Genomic DNA, 25,915 nt, shown 5'->3' on the forward strand with positions numbered 1-25,915 from the left:
CCATTGATTTTGCTTTTCAGAAGCCAGTTGGGAAGGTTACAAAGGGTGATCACATAATCCTGTCAGAAATACATGCTGGTTGCCAAGTGCCCGAATTTTGAACATGTGACCATGGGGGTTGTGTGAAAACCTGTGATGTCACTTTTTTCAGTGTGGTTGTAATTTTGAATGCTCATTAAATGAATGGTTGTAGGTCGAGGATTACCTGTAGTTATGTTATCAGTTTGTTACTGTAGATTTTAATTGTGGTTGGAACCAATTTGGTGTAGTAATTAAGGCACCAGGCTAAAAACTGGAAGACCATGAATGCTAGTCCTGCCTTAGGCACAAAGGCAGTGGGTGACCTTGGGCCAGTCACTCTCTTAGCCCTAGGAAGGCTAACCACTTTTGAAGTCTTGCCAAGAAAACTGCACTTGCCCAGGTGGTCAACAGGAATCAACACTAAACTTGAAAGAACCAAAAAAAAAAAAAAAAAGTACTGGTAGTTATATGTGTAGTTTACTTTTATCTATTTTACTGTGCCATTGGTCTATTGTGGTTGTTTTGCTATTCTGCTTAGATTTGATAGGAAATAAAAGCTTTCTCATAATACAGATGGTCAATAATGACTAGCTTGGCTTTTCAGTTAAGACTTCTCAACAGGTATGTCTGCAGAAAGCTTTCTTCAGAATGTTCATTGTAACAATAGCTCATCCCATTACAACACATGTATAAAAGAAGTGGAGTTTGTATTGTAAAATTATGACACACATTACCTCACTTCTCCTTGTTACCTGGTGGATGTCCATGTGTACAAGGTGTTCTCTGTGTTGCTCTGTGCTGAAGAACTTGTGTTCATTTAAAAAGAAAAGGGGAAGGTTTCAGCTCAAATAGAGGGCAATGTGTTCTGTAGCTGGAAAGCAAATAAGCATGAAGGGTTGGACTACATGATCTTTTTGATTACTTCCATCTTCACAATTCTTTGATCCTATGAATGAGTGCACACAGTGCAAGCCTTGGAGCTATTCCCACTACCACTGCTGGAATACAGCAGAATACAATTAGCCAAGGCAAGCCATAGGGGAGGAAATCAAAAGCCAAAGGATTTGTAAGAGGACTTCTTTAGATGCTAATAATATCATAAGACATACTTATGCTGCAATAATTACTTTGTATAATGTAGTATAATTTAAATTAAAGGAAGTTAATTTAGTTATTAGGCTGTCTGAATTTTATTTTGTTTTTTTCAATCAAAGCTGATCTTGGTAAAAATACTCTTCCTTAATTAGCAAGTGCTTAATTTCATTGGAAAATTACTGCAGATGCTAATCCACATGAACAACAAACATGTTAAAAACTTTATTTTACATTATATACATTAGGAAATATTCATTACCAACAACAATACAGACCATAAATCAATTTTAATGTATTTTCTTCTTACTTTATATCACAGTATAAAGAACATATACAAAAAAGTATGTATTTTCCCTAAAACATGGCATCTACATATCGCACCGAAAAGAATCAGAATAGTTTTGCTCAAAACTAAAATTCCTGTGATGTATTATAACCATTTAATTTTGTGAGGTAGTAACTAAATAATTCTGGCTAGGTGTTAAGTCATTAAGAGAAAAAATGTGACAACAGTAATAAGGCAAAACATTTTTTTAAACAAAAGCAAAATTCCTTAAAACCGTTGCCCCATCTAGTATCACTTTTTCTCCAGAACAGGTAGTCAATATATGGTGTCCTTGATGGCAGTGGGTTGGAAGCATCCTTCTCTTCAGAAAAACATATGTGCATGTTGCATGTTATATATTAGTGCCAAGAAGCTGTTACCCTCTACTGATTATTAATATACTCGTTTCCCACACAACTGGCCTTTAGAAGTTGTAAGCTCAGCATCACAAGGAAGGTTATAATTTCATCACTCCTGTTGCTAAGGTGCATATAGGTTGCTGGCTTTCCTCCTGCCTGAACTGAGAGACCGGTCTACATTTCTTGTGAGATTGGGAAAACCAGTTGCAATAAGAATTTCCTTTTTTTTAAAATGCTTTTCTCTGTTACTGATGCTATTATCTGAGGAAGAGCAAAGATCCTTGAACATAATTTTAAAACCATTGATTCATATTCCTTGGTAAAAGAAAAGCTTCTATCTACACATGGAATGCAGCAGGAGCCCTATGGCCCTAACATCCTATAAGAATCAGAGAGGAGGTCTGCAAATCCAGCAGGGTACAATGGTAATTAGTGATAGTCAATCTCTTATTAATGAAGGAAAATGTATACTTTCTTTTAATGCAAGTGCTAATGAATATCTGCAAAGTACTGCGTATAGTACTAAGGCCTTTTGCACATGGCTATCTGGATCTAACTCCAAATATTTAGACACTTCCACAGTGTGGAGTGCTGTAAATTTTTGCATGATATAGTAGCCAGTAAGACTCATAATAAAGCTTATATTATCATTGTACACACTTATAATTACACCAAGGTACCACTATTGGATGTATTCCTATTTCAAAATAGGTATTCTTTTCTCCAAGCATAGAAAATAATTAAGAGAATTTTCCTTAAATATAAAAATATAGGTGTTCAATTGGCTGGTTTCACAAAGAGAACTACCTAAATAAGCTAAAATTATAAAGCCTAAATTATTTCCACAAATGTACTTTTGTGACTGAATACATTACATATTAACACTTTGTGCAACCAAAACATCAGTGTACTTGCATAGAACTAAAAACAAGATTGTAATAGGATTACCGCCTTGATTACAATGTCTAAAAGATTTATTTATATTAGTAAATTACATAATAAAATACAATAGTGTTATTTAAATGCACTGTGTTTATCAATAGCATCCCATTAGTCCTTAAAATAGTACCCAAACACAATTTTCTGTCCTCAGCAAACTTTACATATCTGTACAAGTAAAACATTTTGTTCATTATCTACAGAAAAATCAAGAGGCCTCCAATAATACATTTCAACAAAAAATACTGCATATATGTACAAACATTATATAATAGTGAATCAAGAGTTCTGTAGAATGTGCTAATCATATGCATATCATTCATGCAAGCATTCTTGTTCTCACTCATACTCATACAGTACAATAAATTACAAAATAACTGTAGTTGGGATCCTTTTGCTTTTATGCAATTGCTGTCAGATGTATTGAAGCAGTAGTGTTTCCTTATCTTGTTGCCTCTCAGTAACTGTTCTCGTGACCTGCTAAGATGTACAAGTTGCTATTGGCAGTAGGGTTATCTGTTGGTCTACTCTCCAGTACCACAACTCTGGGGGGAAAAAGAACGTCCCAAAAACAATAATTTTGGCAGATATATAAAAACTTTACGAAAGCCCTTAATTGGTCTTGCTTTCAGATTGGGGCAGGATGGGGCATGTGACACAACATAAGCCAATTAAGAGTCTTTTTTCTTGATCTAATCAAGTATGCTTGTTCTCCTTTACCCAACCACACCTTAAATGACAGAGCAACTGTCAGGAATTGGTCACTTGCCCAGTGAGGTGAGCGAATGGCAATAACGCACTGGCCAAGTTCCTTCCCTGTAAATGGTAGAAGGATTTGAGCTGTCCAGAAGAAAAAGACAAGCAAGTGAATTCTACATAGCAGGTCTAGTGATTCCTGCTTCTTCTCAGCAAAAGAATGAGTTTGGCAGCTACTAATGTAATAGTTCCCAAGCCTAATAGATAATTTATTCCAAAACTACTCCCTCCTTATATGTTGTGATTGTGATTGATCATACCTGTCAGATCCAAGAAGTCTAAATATTCTTGTACTGTCAGAAATTTCCTGGGTGATCTATTTGAAAAATCAAATATTTAACAGAGTGAAGGTGCATGTAACAAATGCTTAATGAATCAAACTTTGCAAGCATTTTAGTTTGCAATATTAAATAAAATTAACTGGTCATATCTAAAATTGAATAAATACATATATACATACATACACACAGTGGCTAACTAGAGCTACCAAATCTAGCTGCAACTTCTGGACATCTACTAGATAGAAACAAAGGAGAATAGAAAACTAAGTCTTTGTATTGGTTGTCTTGACATTGGTAGATCTGGCAGCCCTACTTTTAAATAATACATAAAATGCTAAGTGACTCAAACTGTACAGTCAAATTTACGGTATATGTTATCATTATTCACCCCTTTTCCATATGAGACGACTAAGGTTAAGGGAATACTTTAGGTTATTGAGTGAGTTCAGAGAAAAGCCAACATTTCTATTGAGATGTTCTATTTAATATCTTGGATTGCTACGATTCTCAGCTGTTTCTATGAGGGAAAATATATTTATAGCTGCTATAATTTGGAAAATAATCTGAAATTTAAGCTGATAATATTAAAAATCTCTTTTGTTTTCAGATTATTTTTTAATAATTAAATTTAATTTTTTTTCATCTCTCAATATTTACCTCATTTGAACGGAAACTCCTGCCTTGCATCCCATGCTTCCAAAAAGCCAAAACACTATCTTGTAAGCAAACTGGCAGGAAAGAAAACACAAATTAGAGTTTTTGTACTGTGTCCTAAAAAAAACACTTTCCTACTTAAACTGTATTGATTCCATACATTATTTAATGAACGAAGGACTGAAGTTTAGAGTGCAAGAAGTTTTCACCTTTTTGTTATATATGACCAACTTGTTTCCTTTCTGTATTCTGAACCTTCCATTTGTTATTTGAAGTTGGATGGGCAGGATACTACAAAGCAAATGCTATTTTGGGAGTCCAGATCATGGACAGTAATTGTCTCACTATATTCTACCTTGATCAGGCCTCACTTAAAATGCTGTGTCCCTGAAGCCAGTGTGGAGGAGAACTACCAAGATTGTCTGGGGATGGGAAATTGAATTCTCTGAGGAATATTTAAATGAACTAATTAAGTTTAACTGCCAAAAGAGAAGATTGAGGGGAGATGGAACAGTAGTCTTCAGATGTCATATGGTGGAGGGAGTGGATTTCTTCTCTGTCACCCAGGAGGGAAGAACCAGAACCAATGAATGAATTTGAAATTCATTCAAATTACAGGGAAATAAGAGTCAGGTAAGATATTAGCAATAGCACTTAGACTTATATACAGCTCTATAGCGCTTTACAGCACTCTCTGAGCAGTTTACAATGTCAGCATATTGCCCCAACTTTCTGGGTCATTTTACTGACCTTGGAAGGATGGAAGGCTGAGTCAATCTTGATCCCATTGGGATTGAAATCCAGACTGTGGACAGAGACTGCAATACTGCATTCTAACCACTGTAAGGCGTGCAAAGCTTTTCAACCGGTGGTATGTGTACCACCTGTGGTGCTTTGCTACGTGACAGGTGGTACGCAACTGCTAGCCAAGTTTAGCAGAGGAGGGGAATGAGCTGAAGTGAGCCAAGCCTGAGGGAGAGGCAGCTGCAGGACTGTCTGGGCTTGGCATAAGCCCCAGGAGCCGGCAGGGCTCCAGCTGATTGGCATTTCCAGAAGCAGCGCAGAGCTGGAGGTGAACTGAAGACGGGGGGGGGGGGAAGAGGCTATAAAAGGAGGTGGTTTGGGCAGGAAAGGGGAAAAAAAAGACAACAGAAAGAGAAGGAGAGGTAGCTGGTAGGGAGGAAAGAGGGACAGAGAAGAAGCAGCAGCTGTTGCTGGAAGAAAAGGTCGCCTGGTTTGTTTTCTCCAGCCAGGAGAATGCAATCAATGCTGATGAAATGAAAAGCCAGCATGTCGGAAAGGAGGTGGGTTTATTTAGTTCTGGATCAGCTGGCAGATTGATTGGGTTATCATAAGGATTTTTGTACAGTTTTTACAGCGTTTTGTAATTCAGAGGCTCCTTTGTGTACTTTGGTTATTGGAATATTTTAGTCTGTATTTTAGGCTAGCAATGAGTCCAAAGTGTTGACTTCTGTAGGTTTAATCCCTTTAAACAAATGTAATTAGTTTTACTCCCTTATCTTGAGTCTGTCTATGGCTTTTAGAAAGTTTTCTTTGAAGGCAAACAGGTTTAATTTTAAAGCTAAAGCTTTTCACAATTGCAGGAGCCTTTCAGCCTGGGATTGCAACATTGTGACAGGTGACAAGCCTGAGGCAACTTAAAGGAAAAAAAAAAGCCCGGAGTTTATGTGTTTATTTTGTGAGCCTTTCTTACTTTGCACTTGATTCCTGTGTTTTTAAGGGATTGGGGGTGATGGTGCATTCTTACTACACTGTGGAAGGAGAGCTAAGAAGGGCTGACCAGCTAGCTCAGGGGTCAACAAACTTAGCAACTTTAAGACCTGTGGACTTCAACTTCTAGAATTCCTCATCCAGCCATGATGGCTGAGGAATTCTGGGAGTTGAAGTCCACAAGTCTTAAAAGTGCCAAGTCTGAAGACCCCTGAGCTTGCTGGTAATGGTGCATATTAATAAACATGGATAAATTCATCATGCATTTGTCAGTGCAAAGGGAAAGTGATTCAGCAAAGGAACAGCCACCAAAGAAATTAAAACTGGTACTTTTTTCCTACAGTTTGTAATATTTTATTAGATTATAGAATAAAATACAAAAATACAAAAACAAATAGTAGGACACAGTGGGGAAGAAAAAGGGGGAAAAGTGAGGGGGAGAAGAGAAAAAGAACAGACTTCCTCTGTTTCAGTAGAAGAAAGCATTAACATTAAACCTCAACTTTTTACTTTTCCATAATATTATAAACTAGCCATTTCTATAATAATAAATGAATCTAATCAGTAAAACTCCAAATTCCCCCCCTTGCTAAGCACTGGTGGTACTCAAAAATTGTCATGTCCTAAAAGTGGTACAATCTGTGATAAGGTTGAAAAGCCCTGCCTTAAGGAGCATGGAAGCCTCTCCTATCTTTTAGTTATCTTGCCTTCCAAGGATATTAAAACCTTTCTTCATAAAGAATAATCCAATGAGAGTTTATAGTTAAAACATATTTAGTTTTCCCTTGACTATGTTTTGAAAGGATGTGATTGACCTAATTTTATATCTGTTTTAGCAATATATGAAATGATTTGGCTTGCCATCAGAGACATTAGAATTGTGCATACTGAGCAACTTTCTATCTTCAAATTTTCATCTATATAATGCAAATTTTCATTATATAATATGGTGAAGAATTGGAATAGTTAGCTGAAGAAATGCAAGGTTCATTTTTACTCACCTATTGATTCAATTTGGAAATCAAAAGTGAGTTCAGATGATAGTTTTCGACTAGATTTTAATCTGCCTTGCAAATTTACAATTTTTATACAGCCTGAAAAAGCAAAAATATTTATTACTCAGCAACATTTCAGAGTGCACCTTATCCAAATATTTATATATGGATCATAGTTGTTACTTACAATCCAAGCAGACTAAAATGGTATCTCTCTCCAGTTGTGTTACATGTACAACACTTGTCTGCGTAGTATCTATAACAAAAGAACTGAGTTAACATTTTCTAACATAAATATCAAGAAAGATATTATGTAGTTAAGCTGTATCAACATCCAAATTGTGTGTTTTATAGGATAATTTAATTTACAGGATAATTTAAGTTTTATAGCAGACATGTCAAACACAAGGCCCGGGGGCCGGATGCAGCCTGCGACGTGGTTTCATGTGGCCTGCAAAGCCATTCTGGAAACAGTGAGGGAACGGCCCCCGCTGTCTTGGCCTTGGCCGGCCGGGAGCCAATGTACAATTTTGTGGCGGCCATCTATGCTGAAACGCATTCAGTCTTAGCTCCACAAGGCCGTCTGGAAACAGCAAGGAACCAGCCCCTGCTGCATTGGCCTCGTCCCCTGGGTGCATGCTGGGGAGGTGTCACCCTTTGTGAGGAATGAAGAAATGCACCATTGCCTGGAAGTGGTCAGCAAATGGCCCTCACCTACTTCACATATCCGGCTTGATGGGCTCTGGGGGAGGTTTCGGCAGGCTCTTCCAGTGGACCACACCTTGGCGCTTGCCCTGGTCTCATCCCCTTCTATCAGAGACCCTCAGATCTGTCCCACTCCTGCCCAGGCCCCCACAGGCACCCTTGATGCGAACGATGTAGAGCTGGCCATGCCCACCCAGTAGGCCACACCCACTCCAGCCATGCCCACCCAGTAGGCCGCGCCCACTGTGGCCACATCTACCTGCCCCCCCGAGGACAACCGCAATGCTGATGTGGCCCTCAATGAAATTGAGTTTGACCCCCATTTTACAGGATAATTTTTCTTCTTAAAAAAACCATACTCATGCTACCTACTCATTTGTTTGTAAATATGATAAATTAAAAAAATAAAAAAGGAGGTTGATGAGATGAGAGTTATCTTTTAAAGTGGAAGAACACAAAATAGCTCAAGAATCGTACTTTCCTCAAGCAAGCCTAAATAACAACAGAGATGTGGTTCCAATCAGAAAGCCCATGCTTTTCCCAAGATGACTAAAATGGAACATTTTCTATTTCCTATTTTCTTTTGCTCATGTAGAAAGATGGTTCATCCCTCCCACCAAGCATGAAGGAGAAAGCAAGGAAGGAGAAAGCAAGAAATGACATCCTTAATAAAGAACAAAGAGGACAGAATTAAAGACAATGAGAGGGGAAGCCTGATAAGTTCCCTTTGACCCTTGGATTAGAAATTGTCCATCCCTCTTCTAAGCACCCAATGTCTTCCACAAAGGCAAAGAACAGATAAGAAAAAAGTTTAAGTTCCCTCTCAGGGTATAACTCTGATCAGAACCATTCTTTCACAATATTCAGTGGCTGGAGAAAAAAAAACCCAGCTAAATACTGTTTGTCCACTGGTAAGACATTGAGTGACCCAGATAGAGGGTCAAGCCAAAGAACATTAGTGACTCCAAAATATATGTAGTTTAACTATTAAACTATTAAATCTGAAAGTACAGAAATCAAAAAACTAAAATACAGAAATCCAGGAAATAGTATAGAATCCATTAGCATGGAATTTATGGAATTATCATAGGAAATAACAAACCTGTTTCTGTAAACCACGAAGAGGTAGAATTTGGATTGATAGTTTCAAATTTCACCACTTGGTTGAAATCTCTCCCTTTAGTTACACCAACACAAACCAAAGGGAATTCCTGTTCAGGCACTACAAGCATTTCAAACAACCTCAGTGGACATGGTACAGGAAAGTCTATGTGCTAAATCAAGAAATATGTTAGTCACAAAGTAGTTATCAAAACAGAATATTATTAAATTATTGCAACAATTCATTACAATAAAATAGGCTTTCATTATGTTAGGTTTTTATTAGTAAATTCAATCTCCTTTATGAAATAAATCAATAGATAACATTTTAAAAATAAAATCTTAAAGGAGATTGTGGTTTTGCTATTAAAACAAAATGTCAATTATGATCCTGTGAGGTATCTATGGTAACTCTGAATCTTTAAGTATATCTCAAGTCTATGGGCAGTGCAAATGTGGAAGCAGGATTGAATCCATGCTGAAAAATCCATGCTTCCTAAATGTAGAAGATTCCTACCAACCAGGGAAAAGGTGAAAGAGCAACAGTCTTCCTTACATGTCACTCTGGGAATTGTCTTGTGCCAGTGACAATATTGGAAGAATATTTTTCTCTTTTGAACAATTGGGTTAGGGAAATCCAAGGTAATTTTTGAGTACTCCCCAGAAAATTATCCCTCCACTTTGCTAGCCATCTATCGATTTCTGTCAGTGGATCAAGAAGCCCTCCAAAGAGCAGAGAGTATGTTTTGACCTGCTTACTTTCTGAATATTCTAAAGCCTCTCAGAAGGCAAATAATGGGCTAGCATTTTGATCCAGATTTTTTTTTCCAAAACATGAACAAAGCCTCTCTGCATTTTAAAACAATTTCCTGTTTCAAATCCCTCCCCCCAACACTGATAAAGCTTCAGGATCTTTATTGAGGCTGAGTTGCTGTGAAGATGTTTTAATCTTGTATTTGTTAATAACATTGCAACAATTGCTCCTGCAACTACTAGTAATGATCTCTCTCTCTCTCTCTCTCTCTCTCCCCCTTTCTTAAAATTGTTGCTTTTAAAGGAACCTACCTTGATTAACATGAATTTCTGCATTGGTTCAACCCATTCTAGTAGAATAATACTAGACTGTAGTGCCCCAGAAAGGTATTTGTGTCCTGTATAAGGATTCCTCACTGGAAAAAAAAAAGAGCACCCTCCTTAGAACAGGGCTTTTTAAACCTTTTGCTATCCCTTTACTATAATCTTAATTTACGTAACTCTCCTAAAAATCTAAGCACCAAAATGTACAGAAATGACCAATGAAAAACAATACAATGAAACTTTGAAGAAGGCGGATTCATTGTAATAGTGTGCAACTAAAAGGATCTTCACATCTTCCTTCGACTCTGTCTTCACCACCTCTAGGGAGGTAAACTTAGTTTAGGAAATCCTGCTTAGAGTAAAGCATGGACAATGTATAAATTAATATTATGCAACACTACAGAACTGCATACCTGCATAAAAAGCTAACATGAAACTGTTCTTTTATTCTCTAGCTGTAGCCTTATTGCACATGAAAGTAGTGTAAAAGGGTCATAAACTATCGCAATTTATTTTCTATTTCTATTGTGAAAATCATACTTTTGAAAAAAAAATCCTAGGTAGGAAAGAATATTTTCCTTCTTTGTCTGCTAAGATAACTACCTACGTAGAACCAACATCTTAGATTCATGTGTGCTTATCATAAAATATCCTATATGGAATATATAGAAAAATATATAGGAAGATGTACACATGTGCTATAACACAGTATATGTCAAGGATAGGGGGATAAGCCCTATTGCACAATTCTAAATTTCTCAGGGAAACTCAGCACCAAAAGATCCCATTCCTACAAACTCTTACAACCTCAGAAAATTTTATTTTGTACCCTATTCTGCAAAATGTTTCTTTACAGCATGGTGCATCATCAAATTACAGCAGAAACATTAAAATAGATATTAAATGTAAAATTCCAAGCCAATCATTATACAGGTGTGCATTATAAAAAAGACACACATTGAAATGAAAAAGTATCCTTACTTACCCACACAGCATTTTTGACACCATTTGGTATCTGGGATTTTTGTAGACACTGCAAACTTCCTAGAATGCATGAAGAATAATGGAAATTAATACCATATCTTTCTCCAGATATGATCCTACTACCAGAGCCTTGATTTTGGTCTAAATCAATTGCTGGAAATAGAGTGGTAGGGAGGTACAGTTAACTGTAACAGTTTACTACAGTATAGTATCTTAAAGTTTGGAACCTTTTTACAGGGTGCGAAAGAGAAAATTCCAACTTTTTTCAGTCTGCTTTCACTGGCTGTTTGAATGATTTAAAAAAAAATACAATAAATTGTTCTTGTCTACAAACGCTTGTGAGCCATTTTGATGACTCCATTTTTTTTATAGAAAAAACAAGATCCAAAACAAGCAATATATTTACCTGGGAAGTATTCTATCAGGTAGTTTATGTGCTGGTATAGCCACTGGTAACTTCTGCATTTGCCGTGCATAGTCAAATAATCCTGGCAAATTATGAGAATAAAGCTGAGAAGCTTTACCTATAAATAAAAGAGTAAATAAAATTTTTAAAAATTCTACAGACCAACGTATTATTTACAATGCTTGTTTTAATGAAATGTCCTACCAGATATTGATAGCAAGCAATTGTTCATTACGTATAGCCATGTGCATCGTCGGGGAAATAACTGATAAAAGAGAAATAATTTTGAATGAGATAGATAATAAACTTGATATAGTAAGCCATTGTTAGTCATCCTGTGTTACACTTGCTAAGCACACATATTTTCTTGGTTGTTTATTAAATCTATAACCTGCTTTTTAACATATGGTTCCAATAAAAATAAATGCAAAAAATGTAAAATTAAGTAGTTGTGGTTGATTTATTGCTAGCTAGCCTACAGGAACTGCAGGAAAGCCACATGTATAAGGTATAAACCACGTTTAAAATCAAGCACAGCTTGATGTAATTGTATTCTATTTGTTTTTTTAACAAAGCTAAGGGTAGCCCAGACCAAGGAGAGCACCAAATAAGATCCTCTAGGCAGGAACCATCAGCTGGCAGTCATCTGCTGTTCAGCAATCATGCTCAGTATGATGTAGTTCTTAATTTTGCTGCTACTGGTGGGTCTTATACTTCAACTCACCCATTTAAGGTGGAAATAAGGCATTATGTTTTATCTTCAATAATACTTGCTATATCATTGCCCCATGACCAGGATTGAGAGGTCACGTAAACCAGTGGATATAGAGTCTCTGATGGGACCACAGATGGGTGGCATTTTAGCACTTTCTCTTTAAAACAATTCACTTAACCATTATCCAAAACTGTAGTCTACATTCTGGATACCTGTATTCATATTTCCATGTTGTTTTATTTCCATTAATTTGAAAGTGATATACTGTAATTAAATATAATGAAAGTAAATTTAACAATTAGTGGTATACTGAAGTATATACTATTTATTGGTTTGGCACTAATAATATTTTGATATAGATATACTATTAAATTTTCTGAAGTTTCAGTATCTATTTTGGGTAAAATCCAATGCTTTACATAGACACCCGTTTCTTTTATGGATATAAAAAAACTATTTTAATTAGATCAATTAATAGCTAACATTTCATATGATCACATGCAGAAATACAGACATTTAATGAGATATAGCTATCTTGAAAAATCTAATTTAAATTCTTTTAAAAAAAGTTTTGGAGGTCAGTGCACTCCATCTAGTGATAATTGTAACTGGCAAATATCTATCCCCAAACTTGACGATTTTCAGCCTTAAAAATAAAGATCTGATCTCTTGGTAATTAACAGAAAAATGTTTTAGGCTGTATTGAGAAAATTATTCACTACTACATTTGAAAACCAAAATCTGAATACATACCTGTTCCATTGATGTTTCATGAAGCTCATTAAGATTTAAAGTATAAATACCTTCCTCAGCACCAAATATTAAGTACTGATCTACAAAGAAATGCAGGTGCTTAACAAAAGTTTTCATTTGATCACACACAAAAGTCTCTCAAAGCAATACCCATAAATTTAAACTAGCATAGATTAAAATATACTTAAACATAGGGCAGATATATGAACGAATCCTTTTTTAAACAAGCGATTCAAAATATCTTGAGTTAAATGGTAAGGAATTACAGATTACACCATGCACGGTTGGAAAACCAATGCTGAAACAAAGCAGATTTGTTTAGTGCCTGAAAGCCATTTTCTTTCATTGATTTGCAATGCTTAATAGAACTGTTATACATAAACCATCATTATCTATTCATTTTTGGATGCATATAAGAGCCAACTATTTGGAAGTCTGAAACTACCTCACCCTTCCAATGTGAGGGAGATGATTTAAAAATGTTATAAATAAGTAAAAATAAACTATTTCTAGTTTTAAATATTAATTGGCAAAGGGCCAAAAGTCTATATTTTGTCCAAGGTCTATTCAGTTGCAAGTTTGTGCAGAGATTTGAAGACATGACTGAATAAATAAGGTTGACCAGAGGGCATGCATACAAGGACGCATAAATAAATAAACATAATCTCCTCCTTTATCTACAGATGACTTTATGCTCTTCGAATTTAGCTATTTTGTTCCATTATCTGTGTAAAACTAGGTCTTATCTGTCTAATCAGGATTAAGTAGATGATAAAAGGTTCATAAAGGATCATTAGCATAGACAATAAAATCTCAAATCATATGAAAAGCCTCAAATAAATCTCTAGTATGATATTAGGTTTATAGAGAAAATATAATTTGGTATATGACTTTCATCCTGTAAAAACCTTTAACAGGATTATAGTTATTCCATGTATCCATATTAGTTCAATAAATCAAATCCATGTTCCATTGGAATGATTTCATAAGTCTGCGGATAATTACTGGAACAACTAGAAAAAAGTCACTTGGGTGAGATAGGGGTATAGAAATGTGATGAATGAATGAATAAATAAAATACTGACTAATAAAAATCTTAGAAGAGAATCTTGCTAAAGCTTCAAGAGAGATAAGAGAAGTATCCATCTTTTAGGGGAAACTCCGTGCCTCAGTGTGTGAGCAGTCACATGGTAGCCAGAACTCAATCCCATAATAAAATGCTTTTTATTAAATATTATTTTTAAAATGTTATTCCATCCTGGTTCAGGGCAAACACATAACTTTAGGAAAGTCTGATGAGACTATTACCTCTTGTATCAGGATTTATCCATGAAGTTGCACAGTGAATTTTCAAGGGGCATCCATTGAAAACCTTTGAAAAGCAAGCACCCATCTGTAAAATAAATAATTTAGACACATAATTTAGAACAATGAATTTATGAGTGGCTTAAGAACTTTCAATTTTTAACCAACAATGAGCACTTCAGTGAAGTGAAAGATCTGCATATAACAATATGACATATCATACAATGCTATAATGTGATTTTCCCTTAATGTGATTACAAATTGTAGGAGAGCTTAGTCTATGGTGGCAAAATTTAAAGAAGTCTAGAAACTCTTTTTCACTTTAACAAATTTTGTCTCTCACATGTAACTATCTTCTACTCCCTTTCTCTCAGCTCATTCCAATTGATGAGCTACAGAAGATTTCAGTTCAGGGTGTCATCTCATTGTCTTAGTATGTTTTAATAATATTTGTATGACTTTTCTTTTTCCTTGAACGCCATCTAAAATGGCATTCTTTCTGTTCAATTTAATTTCCTACAATGATATGGCAGCTACACTATTTTGTTGAAAAACATTGACTGCACCTTTTTATTTTCAATTTTATTTCAAACACAATACATCTGGATCCTCAGAGAGAGTTACAGCTACTCTGTAATTATTTGTTATAACAGGCCTGATTTTGTTAATGCAGTACATAAATGTAATTTCTAAATAAAAATTGTATTCAACCATGCTGTTGGCTAGTATTTCAATTTTATTAAAATGAGTTTGTCAGGTTCAGAATGGAATACTTACATGTACTTTTGGTGTGGGAGGAAGACCGTTACTAATTGGCTTCTAGGAAAGGAAAAAAACATACATTTAAATACTGGCTTTGAATTTGAGCTAAGATAACTGGAAAAAAAATCCATCGAAGTGGGAAGGTATATGCTCATGGCATTGAAGTGGTGCTTTTAATATGATGGGGAGACCTAGCTTTCATTTAAAGACTTGCTGAAGGGGCCTATTAATTAGATTTCTATACAAAACAATGAAGGCAATGTTCTTTGCTAGGTTCAAGTTGGAGAAGAACAAGAAACTTAAGATAGTCCCGAAGGACAAGTTGTTTCACAAATGAAGGCGAATATTTAATGTTGCAGAATTCAATCTGGGTCAGTCACTGGGTCCAGAGGTTTAGTCTTTCAAGCTTTCTGACTCTGCTAAAGTCCATCCTCAGGGAATCTCTCTCTAGCAGAGTGCGTGCTTTGGGCTATTCTGTGTGTGCTATTTGAACAGGCTGTTTTCCCGTGATTGTGATTCTCAAAGTAGACAGGCGCATAAGTTTGAAGTAGAAAAAAGATAAAGAGTTATTTAGTTAGGTATGTATTTTTTACTATCTAACCTAGTAGTATCAACACTGATTTAAAAACTTAGGTTTTCTCTCTGGTTTATTTTAATAAAAAATACCGGGCTTACGCAATAAATGAAAGTAATTAGAAGGAATTTTGCATCTGTTGCCTTTGGGAAGAATCCCCATTGCATATCTGCAGCTAAACCATGATTAGAAGCATTGCCATTGGATTTAGAGGATAAATAATTTGTCTTCCTACTGCAGTCTAAAGTGATCTTGAATATTCATGATATTCTTATGTAAACAGAACCTTCTACCACTGGTAACTGATTATGAGAATCATGAACTTCCATTCTATGCTAAAGTCAAAAAGCTTTTGCTTAGAAAAATATGTTCAAGTAAGACACATTAGTTCCAACATGGCACATAAATTATTTTCTTCCCCCTTAGGCATTGTCTTATTTTACAGCTTTTGGAATATGATCTGGCAGGTAGCAATTTTGCTTTCATTTTTGAGTGCCTTCTTTTTGCATTCTTACAAAAGGCACTCACTATATCTGTTAAGACTACCAACAATCTGAAAGAACAAAGCAGAAACATAGCATTACCTACCAATATTTCCTTTCTTTCTTTCCTAGGATTAGTGTGCCTATTCTCACTTGGTTCTTGATGAGGAGAACTCTCTTTGTCACCATTTAGTTGCACAGAATTAAATCCATTACCTTCAGAGAAAATGTTAAAGGCAATCAAATAATGCATCACAAGAACACTTCGATTCACATGCATCACTGAAATCTCCAAGGTCTACTGAAAGCATTTTCAGATTTCCAAAAAGCTAAGACGCATTGTTAAGATTAACTCCCATTTACAGAATTTAATCACATTTTAATCTCGATTAAATCCAAGCTGGAGAATATTTCAGAAGCACTATCGTGTTTCCCCGAAAATAAGACCCAGACTTTTTTTTTGGACAAAAAGACCCATTAGGGCTTATTTTGGGGGAATGTCTTATTTTATGGCCACTCACCCACTCCATCCCACCATCTGGTTGCTCGCGGCTACAACAGGGCAGGAGAGCGCTATTGCACCAATGCTGCCACTGTGAGGTGAGGCAGGTGGAGCTGCCCCAGGAGCCCCACACCTGCTTATTTCAGGGCCCCTGCAGCCAGGCCACCCACGCCCCACCACCTGCCTCACCTCGTGGTGGCGGCAGCATCAGCCCCATACAGCAGGATCCTGCATGGCCGCTGGCTTACTTGTCTGGTTGCTTGTGGTTGCAATGGGGCAGGAGAGGCAAGGCAGGTGGGGGGGTGGAGCTGCCCCCCACACCAGGCTGGCTGCCCACCTCTTCCCTTTCACTCCCCTCCTGAGCCGGACTGCCATGTCATGGAGGATAGGCAGGGGAGTCTCGGTCCCCTTACCCAGTCCCTCTCCGCTGTTTCAGAGCCAGGGGAGTGAAGGCCTGTGCGCACAGCTGTGACTACTGCTGGAGGGGCTTTCTTTGGTCCCCGCCACTGCTGCTTTGCCCCACCCCGCCCTACAGATCACCTGCCCAGTGGCAGGCATCTCCTCCTCCTCTGCCTGCCTAATGCTGCCTGATCCCCGTTTTGGAGGCAGGGGGAAGTGACGATGAAAAGCTTTCGCCACGAGCAGGCAGCGCAAGGCAGGTAGAGGAGGTAGCTACCGCTGGCTGGTGCAGTGGCAGCGGAGGCCTTTTGTCATCACTCACCCCTGCGTCCGAAATGGCGAAGGGGATCAGGTAAGGCAACCTAGCCTTCCCCACCCATCCTCCATACCATGGCAGTCCAGCTTGGGGGGGGGAAGTAAAAGGGAAAAGGCGGGCAGCCAGGTCATTGAACCGGTGGGGGGAGATCACCGAGTGGGGAGTGGCCTGGCTGCAGGGCCGAGTTAAGGGTACATGGGGCAGCTCCACCCCACCTGCGTTTTACCTCGTGGTGGCAACACTGATGTGACATGTACTCTCCTGCCCCATTGCAGCAGCGATCAACCAGACGGTAGGACGAAGTGGGTGGGCTCTTAACTAGGGCTTATTTTGGGAGAAGGGTTGTATTAGGTGCAGGCCAAAAATCAGGCCAGGGCTTATTTTCTGAGTGGGTCTTATTTTCGGGGAAACACAGTATAAGGGATGATTGTCTATGCTGGTCTACAAACCAAGGGATAAGTTTGAAAATAGTGAGACATCCCAACAAACTGATAAGAATACTCGGTTACCATCGAGAGCTGTTTTTGTGTCCTGTCCTGAACCTTCAAAGCAGGCTAGACTTCCAAAACAAATTTGCAAATCTTCTGAAACAAAATTAATTAAATGGCATACATACATTATGAAATTGGCATACTTGAAGTATGAACCCAGTCTTGACAATTGTAATTTATTTGTAGTTTGAACTATAAAAAAGTTATGATGGAAGACACCAAACTGAGGTCTTATACTAATTATTTTTCTTCTATTTATTCACTCTAGAATATGGTGAGATTGAAGTATAGTATTTTTGAGAAATCTCAGTTTTTCTCAATTAGTAATAATGTTTATTATGGTCACAGGCCTGCATGAAAAATAAGAAGCATTAAAAAAACAAAAAAGACAAGATAATATATTACAATTAGTGGTAGATTAACAATGGCCTAATTTTGCAGCCAGTATAACAAAATTTAGCTACATTCAAAGAGATTACAGTGGAATGATCTGATAATAACAATTGTACATAAAAAAGATTGGTGTTTCCCAGTTATTTTATCAGGTGAGGTGTTATGAGGGATCTGTGAGTCCTTAGAGGAGGAAAAGTATGTAGGACATATAAGCTGTAGTTTAGATAGCCCTTTGTCCACAGAGACACAGTCTCAGCTCGTATGGAAACAATTTTTTTCAATATGATCCATTACCTAAAACGTTTGATTTCTGTGGAGGTAACCGAGGAGGTGGTGGTCTAGGAGGGACTTGAGTGTTAGATTTTGCAGGACTCTCTGAAATAGGACATCTTTTAATAGTTCCTTGATTATCATCCTCAGAAGCATGATTTTCCTGTGGAACGTAGATGGATTTAGGCTAAAAAAGAATAAATTATCATTCTAAGATATTTATGCAGTTATTTATTCAGAACATCTATCATACAACTTTTCTCTCAAACTTTAAACCTAAATCTGTAAAGACCAGCTTCACTTACTGGTTATGAAAGAAAGGAACTCAGTATTTTAAAGCATTTTATAACTGTAATGAGAACAGTAAGTTTTGTTCTTTTGTTAATGATATAATTTAGTACAATTACTGAGTTGATTATTAGAGTAAGCAATATTTTGTTTTAGCCTTATATCCAATTCTAGTCTATGCTGAATTCAAATATGACAAACCATAGATTCCTTATTATAGGAATTTACATCCCTCCTGCCCTCAGTGAAGCTATCTTAGTTCCTTAAATCAAACTTCCACTTTGGAAATCAAGGAAAACCTATAAATAGTCTGGGAGGAAAGAAAAGGATGCAAAAAATTTCTTCCGGGTCCAGTAATCCACTACTTAAAAACATTTCAGGATTATTACAATTGGCTTAGCCAATATATTTGGCTGGAAGAGTCCAGGAGACAAACCTTTTCTGCTATAGCTCCCACTCTCTGGAATATTGTGCTCCTCAAGTGAGATCTGCCCCCACCTACTAGGCCTTCCACAAAGGCCTGAAAAACTTGGCTCTGTCGATTAGCTTGAAGCCCCAATGGGGGCATCCCACTCTGGAGGTGGTTAGTAAATTAAGAATAACCCATCTCTTCCTCATTTATGCATTGGTTCCTTTCTTATCTAGTTTTTTTTTGTAACTTTTAATGCTTTTTAAATGTTTTAACATTCTAATTGTTTTATATTGCTGTTTTATGATGTTGTAAGTCACCCAGAGTCACCCCACAATGAAATGGGTGGCATATAAATTTAATAAATAAGACTAATATTCTCTTCTGGTAGAAAATGAGACTCCTTCTTACCTTTGGTGGCAAAGGAGGTGGCACCTTTGCTTTCATGGTTGAACTGTGAGGAGAAAACTAAGTATTAATTATAAAAAGTAAGGATTCAGTATTTTAAAACTAATCTAAACATTGTCATGTATTCCAAAAGCTGTGGTTCACTTTATTATAGCCTGCAAATCTCCAAAGATTTGAGAACAACTTAGCATCCATTTGTTTGTGCAGAATTCTACAGACTCATGTATGTTACATATAAATAAAAATAATAAACCCCTTTATCCCCATCCACAATTGAAAACACAATGACAATGATAAATAAGGTTCAGAAACAAAAATAAATGCTTTGAATGGGACAATCCACATGCTACATGCAGCTTCCACGAACCCTGAAACTAGCTGATTATGTGATATCAAGTCAATGTTAACCTTTAATAATCAAATACAGATTCACCAAGACACCAGGATACTATTGAAATCTGGCAGTAAAGTAGCAGAATTTCAATGGTGGAATTTTTCATGCTTTCCCCCAAGTGTCACTCTCCAATTTCATTCTTAAAATTCTTCTCAAATCTCAAAAGCAACCTTAAATTGGTCAGAAAAATGATGCTGTTTTTTGGGGGGTGGGTGGGTGGGAGGGGCAAAGTAACAACACAAATGGGAACAGTTTACCTCCCAGTGGCTTTTGGCTCCCACTGTCACTATTAAGGGATATTTTGTTCTAATCCTTTCAGGCCGAGTTACAGCCACAACTCCTCAAGCAATGCCCATTTTTGGGTTACGTTGACTGAAATGAACTAGTTCGCCACATCCAGATTTTTCTCTAAATTGAGATTTTTCAGAATAATATTTTAAAGAAAATATGCTTCTCCTCCTGTATAGCATCTCTTTATTAAGGAAAGTACCTTTCAAATTACACCACAGGTAACCAAAGTTTGCACTTCCTGGATATTTTCAACTTAGGAGCTACCATCTCATGTATCAAATCATGACTAATCAATTATCTGAAGGAAATAAGGGCTGCAGATGTGGCAGACTATAAACTCACCATCCATAACCAGCAAAGGATAGTCACATTAAAGTATAAACAAGAAAACTCAAGAAGGGTAATCAACATTTATGCTAATTAATTTAACAAACGGTTTTCTAAAGTTATATAATTTCTACTAAACTCAAAAGGACAAATAGTTATACGCTAAATAAAATCAGGCTTTTAAATAATATGTTCAAATTACAAAGCATGTTATTTTGAAAAGATTCTTAGTTTTTCATTTCATCTTCTAAAATACATAACATTTTATCTATCTTAGGTGTATACCTAGAGGGATACTTCCAAATAGGTTCATGCCTCTATTCAAGGAAAGCCTGGAATTAGAGCATCAGACAACAAGAGAAAGCACCTTTATTTATTAAGGGTTTGGATTTAAAGTAAAAATTTGACTTCCTACATAGGGTTGAGGAATCATATTTTGTCTCCTTGACATTTTATTCTCATAAAAATTTGCCTATTAAAGTGGTACGTTTAAAATATTTGGGAACAAAATAGAACAAGACATTGTCATAATCATAATACATAAATGAGGTTTATTTTACTGATATCATACTGCTCAAGGCAACACAGTTTACAGCAGTGTCTGATTCAGTCTTAAACGCAAGATCAACTAATAAATAGCTGTAAGATATTCAGGTTTTTTATGTGAATCCTTACGCTAATCTTTGACCAGAAAACGATCAGAATTAAAATTCTCTATTGAACTGACACATTCTGGTGAAAACTGTGATGAGAAACATATAAACTTTGTACAACGGGAATGAAAGTCATTACCATTCAGGGACTTCTTACAGCTGATCCTGTTTTAATGAGGTGGCAAGCATTCCACATTTGTATCAGAATGGCCTCTGGTGTGAAATATTATTTTTCTTCACTGTTGCTCCAGGGAATATGCAATTCTAACTATTTTCGGAGACTTATCTACATTTTCTAAAGAAAAGCTTGAGAAAGCCTTTCACAGCTTGAACTCTTGAAGGATGGCAGAAAGTGTAGCTCAAACACATTTGGAAGAAAGCAGGTTGAAGGTGCTAATTTAACCTTTAGTACCAATTTCTAAATCCTGGGAAATCAGCAAAGGGACACCAGGCAGTGCACCTCTTGATTAGCTTTGCTTGCTTTCTAGAATCTTCCAGAAGAAGAAGACCCACTAACATAATATTCTACAGGGTCTTTTGAAGAGTAAACAGAGTAAAATAATGAAAGCAGTATTTTTCTAAATTCTGAATAATATATGTTTCAAATTAATGTAACTTACTGTTTGGAATCATCACTATCCACTTCATCTTCATCTTCTAGATGTGCTACATGTCCCCTGAGGAATTAAACAGATAGCACAGCTAAACAGAATAGTCAACTATCAATGTGTACTTTGTAATCCTATTTGTTTGAAAGAATAAATCATGGCTGCAACTTGGACAAGAACCTCTACAAACATTGGACAAGAATACAGCTCATAAGCACTAGACAGAGGTAGGAGACACATGCATACCTCTTTGCATACGAGAAAGGACTTTGCAATCAAGAAGAAAAGAAATTTAACAATTACCGCTGATGTAGTTCTTCTTCAACTGATTTTAGAAGGCTCCTTTAAAAATAGAAGTAAAATTCAAGGACTAGACACATTTAGCGAAGCACATAAAATCAGACATATATTAAAGCCATGCAGTAAGGTATATCAAGTATTAGAGATAATATATGGAAACTGAATTGCAATCTGAGGCAAATGATTTTATAGCTAATTACAGATTTTTATTAAAGTATATTCAATCGTATTTGTGAGCTAATTATTGTACCTGATAACTAACTCTATGTAGGCCTGGAGGAGTATAGCTTATTTTTATATATAGTTATAATTATTTTTATTTTTTTTTTAAAAAAGCAGAGGAAAAGTCATCCTCAAAAAATATAATGCAATGCCATAATAAAAAAGTTTGACAATATCTTGGATAATCAAGAAAGAAATTTAAGTTCATTAAAGTACATTTGTACAAACTATGTTACAATGGCTCCCTTTTCTTATTCTGGAAGCAATAAATATTCAATTAAAAATAGTTTTACAAGTTGATTAACATATAGTATGCACGTATATACAGACACGTACATTTTAGGACACAGATGCGTACAAGGAAGCTTCATTTCTATATGGAAAAGGAAAAATTCCTTAGCCACGTATATAAGCACAACAAATAGTGCCCTCTAGATGTATTAGACAAGAAGACCCATTGGACATGCAAACTTTAGATAACAGTGGTTGTAGTTCCAATCACTCTGGAGGATAAAGTTTGGGAGAAAAGCTAACAGTTTTAAAATATCTACTGAATTCACTTAAATTTCATTGGTGTCATTATATAAATGTTACATTCTTGAAGAAGTAAATCAATTAATATTAGCTTTATTTCTTTAAAATGACTGATTCTGTTTTTTATTTTACTGGTATTAAATTTATTCTGTTTTATATTTGGCATTTTTGTTTTTATAACTGCCTTCAGTATTGGAATAAACAAACAACATTAAATAAAAAATAAATCACTACATTAACATCATTTCTAAATTGTACTCACTTATTTGCACCCAAGAAATAACTGCCTTGAGGACCATGACCATATTCTAGCTGCAAATCCTATTGCGAGAAAACAATAATTACAAAAAAAGAACAACTGGGCCATGTTATCTTGTGGCCTTTGATTTTTCTGAATTACAACATAGGCTTTGCTACTGTTTCTTTTTATATTCAACTCAAATAATTACTGTTCACCCTTTCTACAGGAAAATTGCATTATTATGTGAAATGTTTGAAACAAGACATGCAATTCCAAGGTGATCTGGTGACCTATTTTGTTTTTGATGATTTTTTTCTTTCTAGAGCAGAGTTTCTCAGCTTCAGATTGAGAAACACCAGTTTAGAGTGATTTCCAGTCGCTAGAAACAAACATTATAGAAGTGCAGAAATTAAAGCAAGGATTATATGTCATCAAGTTGACTTCTAGCAACTACATGTTCTCCATGAAGTAACTAATTAAAAATGAGGATACTATGATCAGCTCACACTGCTCATATCTTTTATATTTTGAATAATTTCATTGAAATACCCAAATCTTTTTCTATAGGAACCATGAACACCTTTGTCATAGAAAGCAATAGATTTAACATATTCCTGCATTTTCTTTCTGAAAAATGAATACTGTTGCACTTAGTTTTGCATGGTATGTACTCCCAAGCAAATGTAGACAATTAGCCATCAGAGAAATAGGATATATGAAATTGTAATATTTGAGTACATTATTGAGTATAGAATTTTTTCTTTTTCTCCTTCCCCTAGCCTAGTGCTTTCTTATATTTAAACACATGCCTCAGATGGTGCAAAATATAGTGGTTTTTATTTTCTTTTTTCTTTGCAATTTTTGGATGGTATTGGTTATAGACCATAATATACACTGATTGATTGAATGGTTACTATTATGCTCAGCCCAATAATTTGTGGCATATTCAGTTCCTTTTTTTAATTTCACCAGTTAACAAAAAAGTGAAATGGTGAGTGCTTTCTCTGTCTCTGAAAGTCCATTTTTTTGTTTAAAAGAAAAAAAAAAAAAAGAACACATCATAGTTTTGGACAACACCAAATGATAGATATATAGGTTATATTAGCTGAATTAGAAGATCAGGACAGAGTATTTGTCTTGCCTATAAGCACCTCCCCCGCTCTTATATACCAGGGGGGAAGGAGGTGATTTTATGCACATCTGAGCTGCTTTCACAAATGCAGCTGCGCACACACTCAAACACCACTTTTGTGGCCCGGTTCCAAATGGGCTGTGGCCCGGGGGTTGGGGACTCCTGTTATATACTATTACTATATGTCCAATCCAGATTGATACCTCACAGACTGCATCAAATATTCATGGTTTCTCTAGTCAGAAAACATCTGCTGAATAAAGCAGTCCTATCTTACTACCTCAGATTTAATTGATTTTCTTTGATCTGTTCCAGTTTAATGAATCTTAACTTCTCTGTAGTTTAAAGGAAAGCATTTGAACCTTAGATTTATAACATCAAGGCCCATTAAACTACTGGATTCACTTGCCACCAAGCAGCCATTGCTCGTATCCCCAGCCAGAATGAACAAGTTATTGATGTTCTCAAATAATACTAAGCAATAACTAAGCATATCTAAGTGAATAATACTAAGTGAATAATAATATATTATCGTCTGATAGTTCTGCCCAAATATGTTGCAAATGTCTATATTAAGGTATTTACAATAAAGATTTGCACACAATAAAGAATTTAGAGGTTTTATTTTGTATCATAAAAAATAAGGGTTGGAAAAGACTTTAAAATGATTTAATTCAACTTTTTACTCTTAAACTAAAGATGTTGAAGAAAGTCACAATATGGTCTTAAGTATACATTTATTGTACTTTAGAATGTCAGGAATTACTTTGAAGTACTAAATGTCATTGATAGAGAACCAAAAGAACTGTGGAATGCTTAACAAAGTCATTAAGTATGAATATGAAAAGAGACTACTAAAGATCAAGAACAGAAAGTAAATTGGATGACAGAATGAACTTAGAAATTGCCAAGACGACAAGCTAAAACCAAATAAATAAATAAATAAATACAGAAAGGAACATAAAAAGGTTCAGAGAATTATTAGAAGACTATTAGAAGAGACAAAAAACAGCATCATTTACAACAATATCTGTAAAGATGTTGAAGATGGAAAGAGACATGGAAAAACAATTAATAGGATTCAGGATACATAAAAAATAAATAATAAAAATCTCTTTATAATCAGAAGGAGTTCCAATCTCAAATTAATACACTATTGTTAATGGTAGACAATAATTGATTCAAGAAGATCATAGAAAGATGGAAGAAGAATACTAAAATCTTGTACAGTTAAGATGTCAATATCCAAATACCTTAGAACAGGGGTGTGAAACTGCTGGCTCGCGGGCCAAATGCATCATAGTGAAACCCACCTCATTGCCGGCAATGGCAAAAAAGTCACGATATGTCATGACATGTCACGTGACATTGCAAATTTGACACCCCTGCCTTAGAAGATCTTCCAGCACAGGGGTCCCCCACCTATGGGCTGTGGCCCACTAGTGGGCCGAGAGGGATTTGCAACCAGGCTTTGTAAATGGCTGGTGAGGGTGCATGCATCCTCACTTGTGTAAGCAGTGGGCAATAAGACGAGCTCCATTTGAATGAACGGCAGGCCCCATGCATGCTGTTCGTGCAAATGAAGCTGTGTGCACGCACTTGCCAGCTGCATGTGCAAAACCATCCCCTCCCCCCCCCGCTGATCCGTAAAGCTGGAAACTTTGGGAAACTCTATTCTAGCACTAAAAGATGAAGTTAGATCAGCATTCTGCTCATT

The 25,915-nt window shown here is 36.2% G+C and overlaps 1 protein-coding gene across 6 annotated transcripts in view; it reads right to left on the bottom strand.

The window, feature by feature from the left end:
• Positions 1 to 1,314: 1,314 nt before the first annotated feature.
• The window catches only part of MAP4K3 (mitogen-activated protein kinase kinase kinase kinase 3), a 59,872-nt gene continuing 35,271 nt past the window's right edge, over positions 1,315 to 25,915 (bottom strand). For 2 of the 6 annotated variants that reach the window (XM_039320908.1, XM_039320905.1), the window contains 19 exons: positions 23,088 to 23,146; positions 22,073 to 22,111; positions 21,782 to 21,838; positions 19,500 to 19,542; positions 18,416 to 18,578; positions 16,127 to 16,236; positions 14,980 to 15,021; positions 14,206 to 14,290; positions 12,898 to 12,977; positions 11,634 to 11,694; positions 11,430 to 11,547; positions 11,025 to 11,083; positions 10,028 to 10,131; positions 8,964 to 9,135; positions 7,344 to 7,412; positions 7,163 to 7,255; positions 4,434 to 4,504; positions 3,756 to 3,811; positions 1,315 to 3,284 (listed from right to left, as the gene is read on the bottom strand). In XM_039320908.1, coding sequence (XP_039176842.1) covers positions 3,197 to 3,284; positions 3,756 to 3,811; positions 4,434 to 4,504; positions 7,163 to 7,255; positions 7,344 to 7,412; positions 8,964 to 9,135; positions 10,028 to 10,131; positions 11,025 to 11,083; positions 11,430 to 11,547; positions 11,634 to 11,694; positions 12,898 to 12,977; positions 14,206 to 14,290; positions 14,980 to 15,021; positions 16,127 to 16,236; positions 18,416 to 18,578; positions 19,500 to 19,542; positions 21,782 to 21,838; positions 22,073 to 22,111; positions 23,088 to 23,146 — 1,569 coding nt within the window. In that variant the 3' untranslated portion in view covers positions 1,315 to 3,196. The remainder of the gene's footprint in view (positions 3,285 to 3,755; positions 3,812 to 4,433; positions 4,505 to 7,162; positions 7,256 to 7,343; positions 7,413 to 8,963; positions 9,136 to 10,027; positions 10,132 to 11,024; positions 11,084 to 11,429; positions 11,548 to 11,633; positions 11,695 to 12,897; positions 12,978 to 14,205; positions 14,291 to 14,979; positions 15,022 to 16,126; positions 16,237 to 18,415; positions 18,579 to 19,499; positions 19,543 to 21,781; positions 21,839 to 22,072; positions 22,112 to 23,087; positions 23,147 to 25,915) is intronic. The other 4 variants (XM_039320910.1, XM_039320907.1, XM_039320906.1 and 1 more) reach the window with 3 other exon arrangements.

The sequence above is a fragment of the Crotalus tigris genome, unplaced genomic scaffold, assembly GCF_016545835.1.
Source record: "Crotalus tigris isolate CLP2741 ecotype Arizona unplaced genomic scaffold, ASM1654583v1 scf7180000023713.2527936, whole genome shotgun sequence".
Classification (NCBI taxonomy): domain Eukaryota; kingdom Metazoa; phylum Chordata; class Lepidosauria; order Squamata; family Viperidae; genus Crotalus; species Crotalus tigris.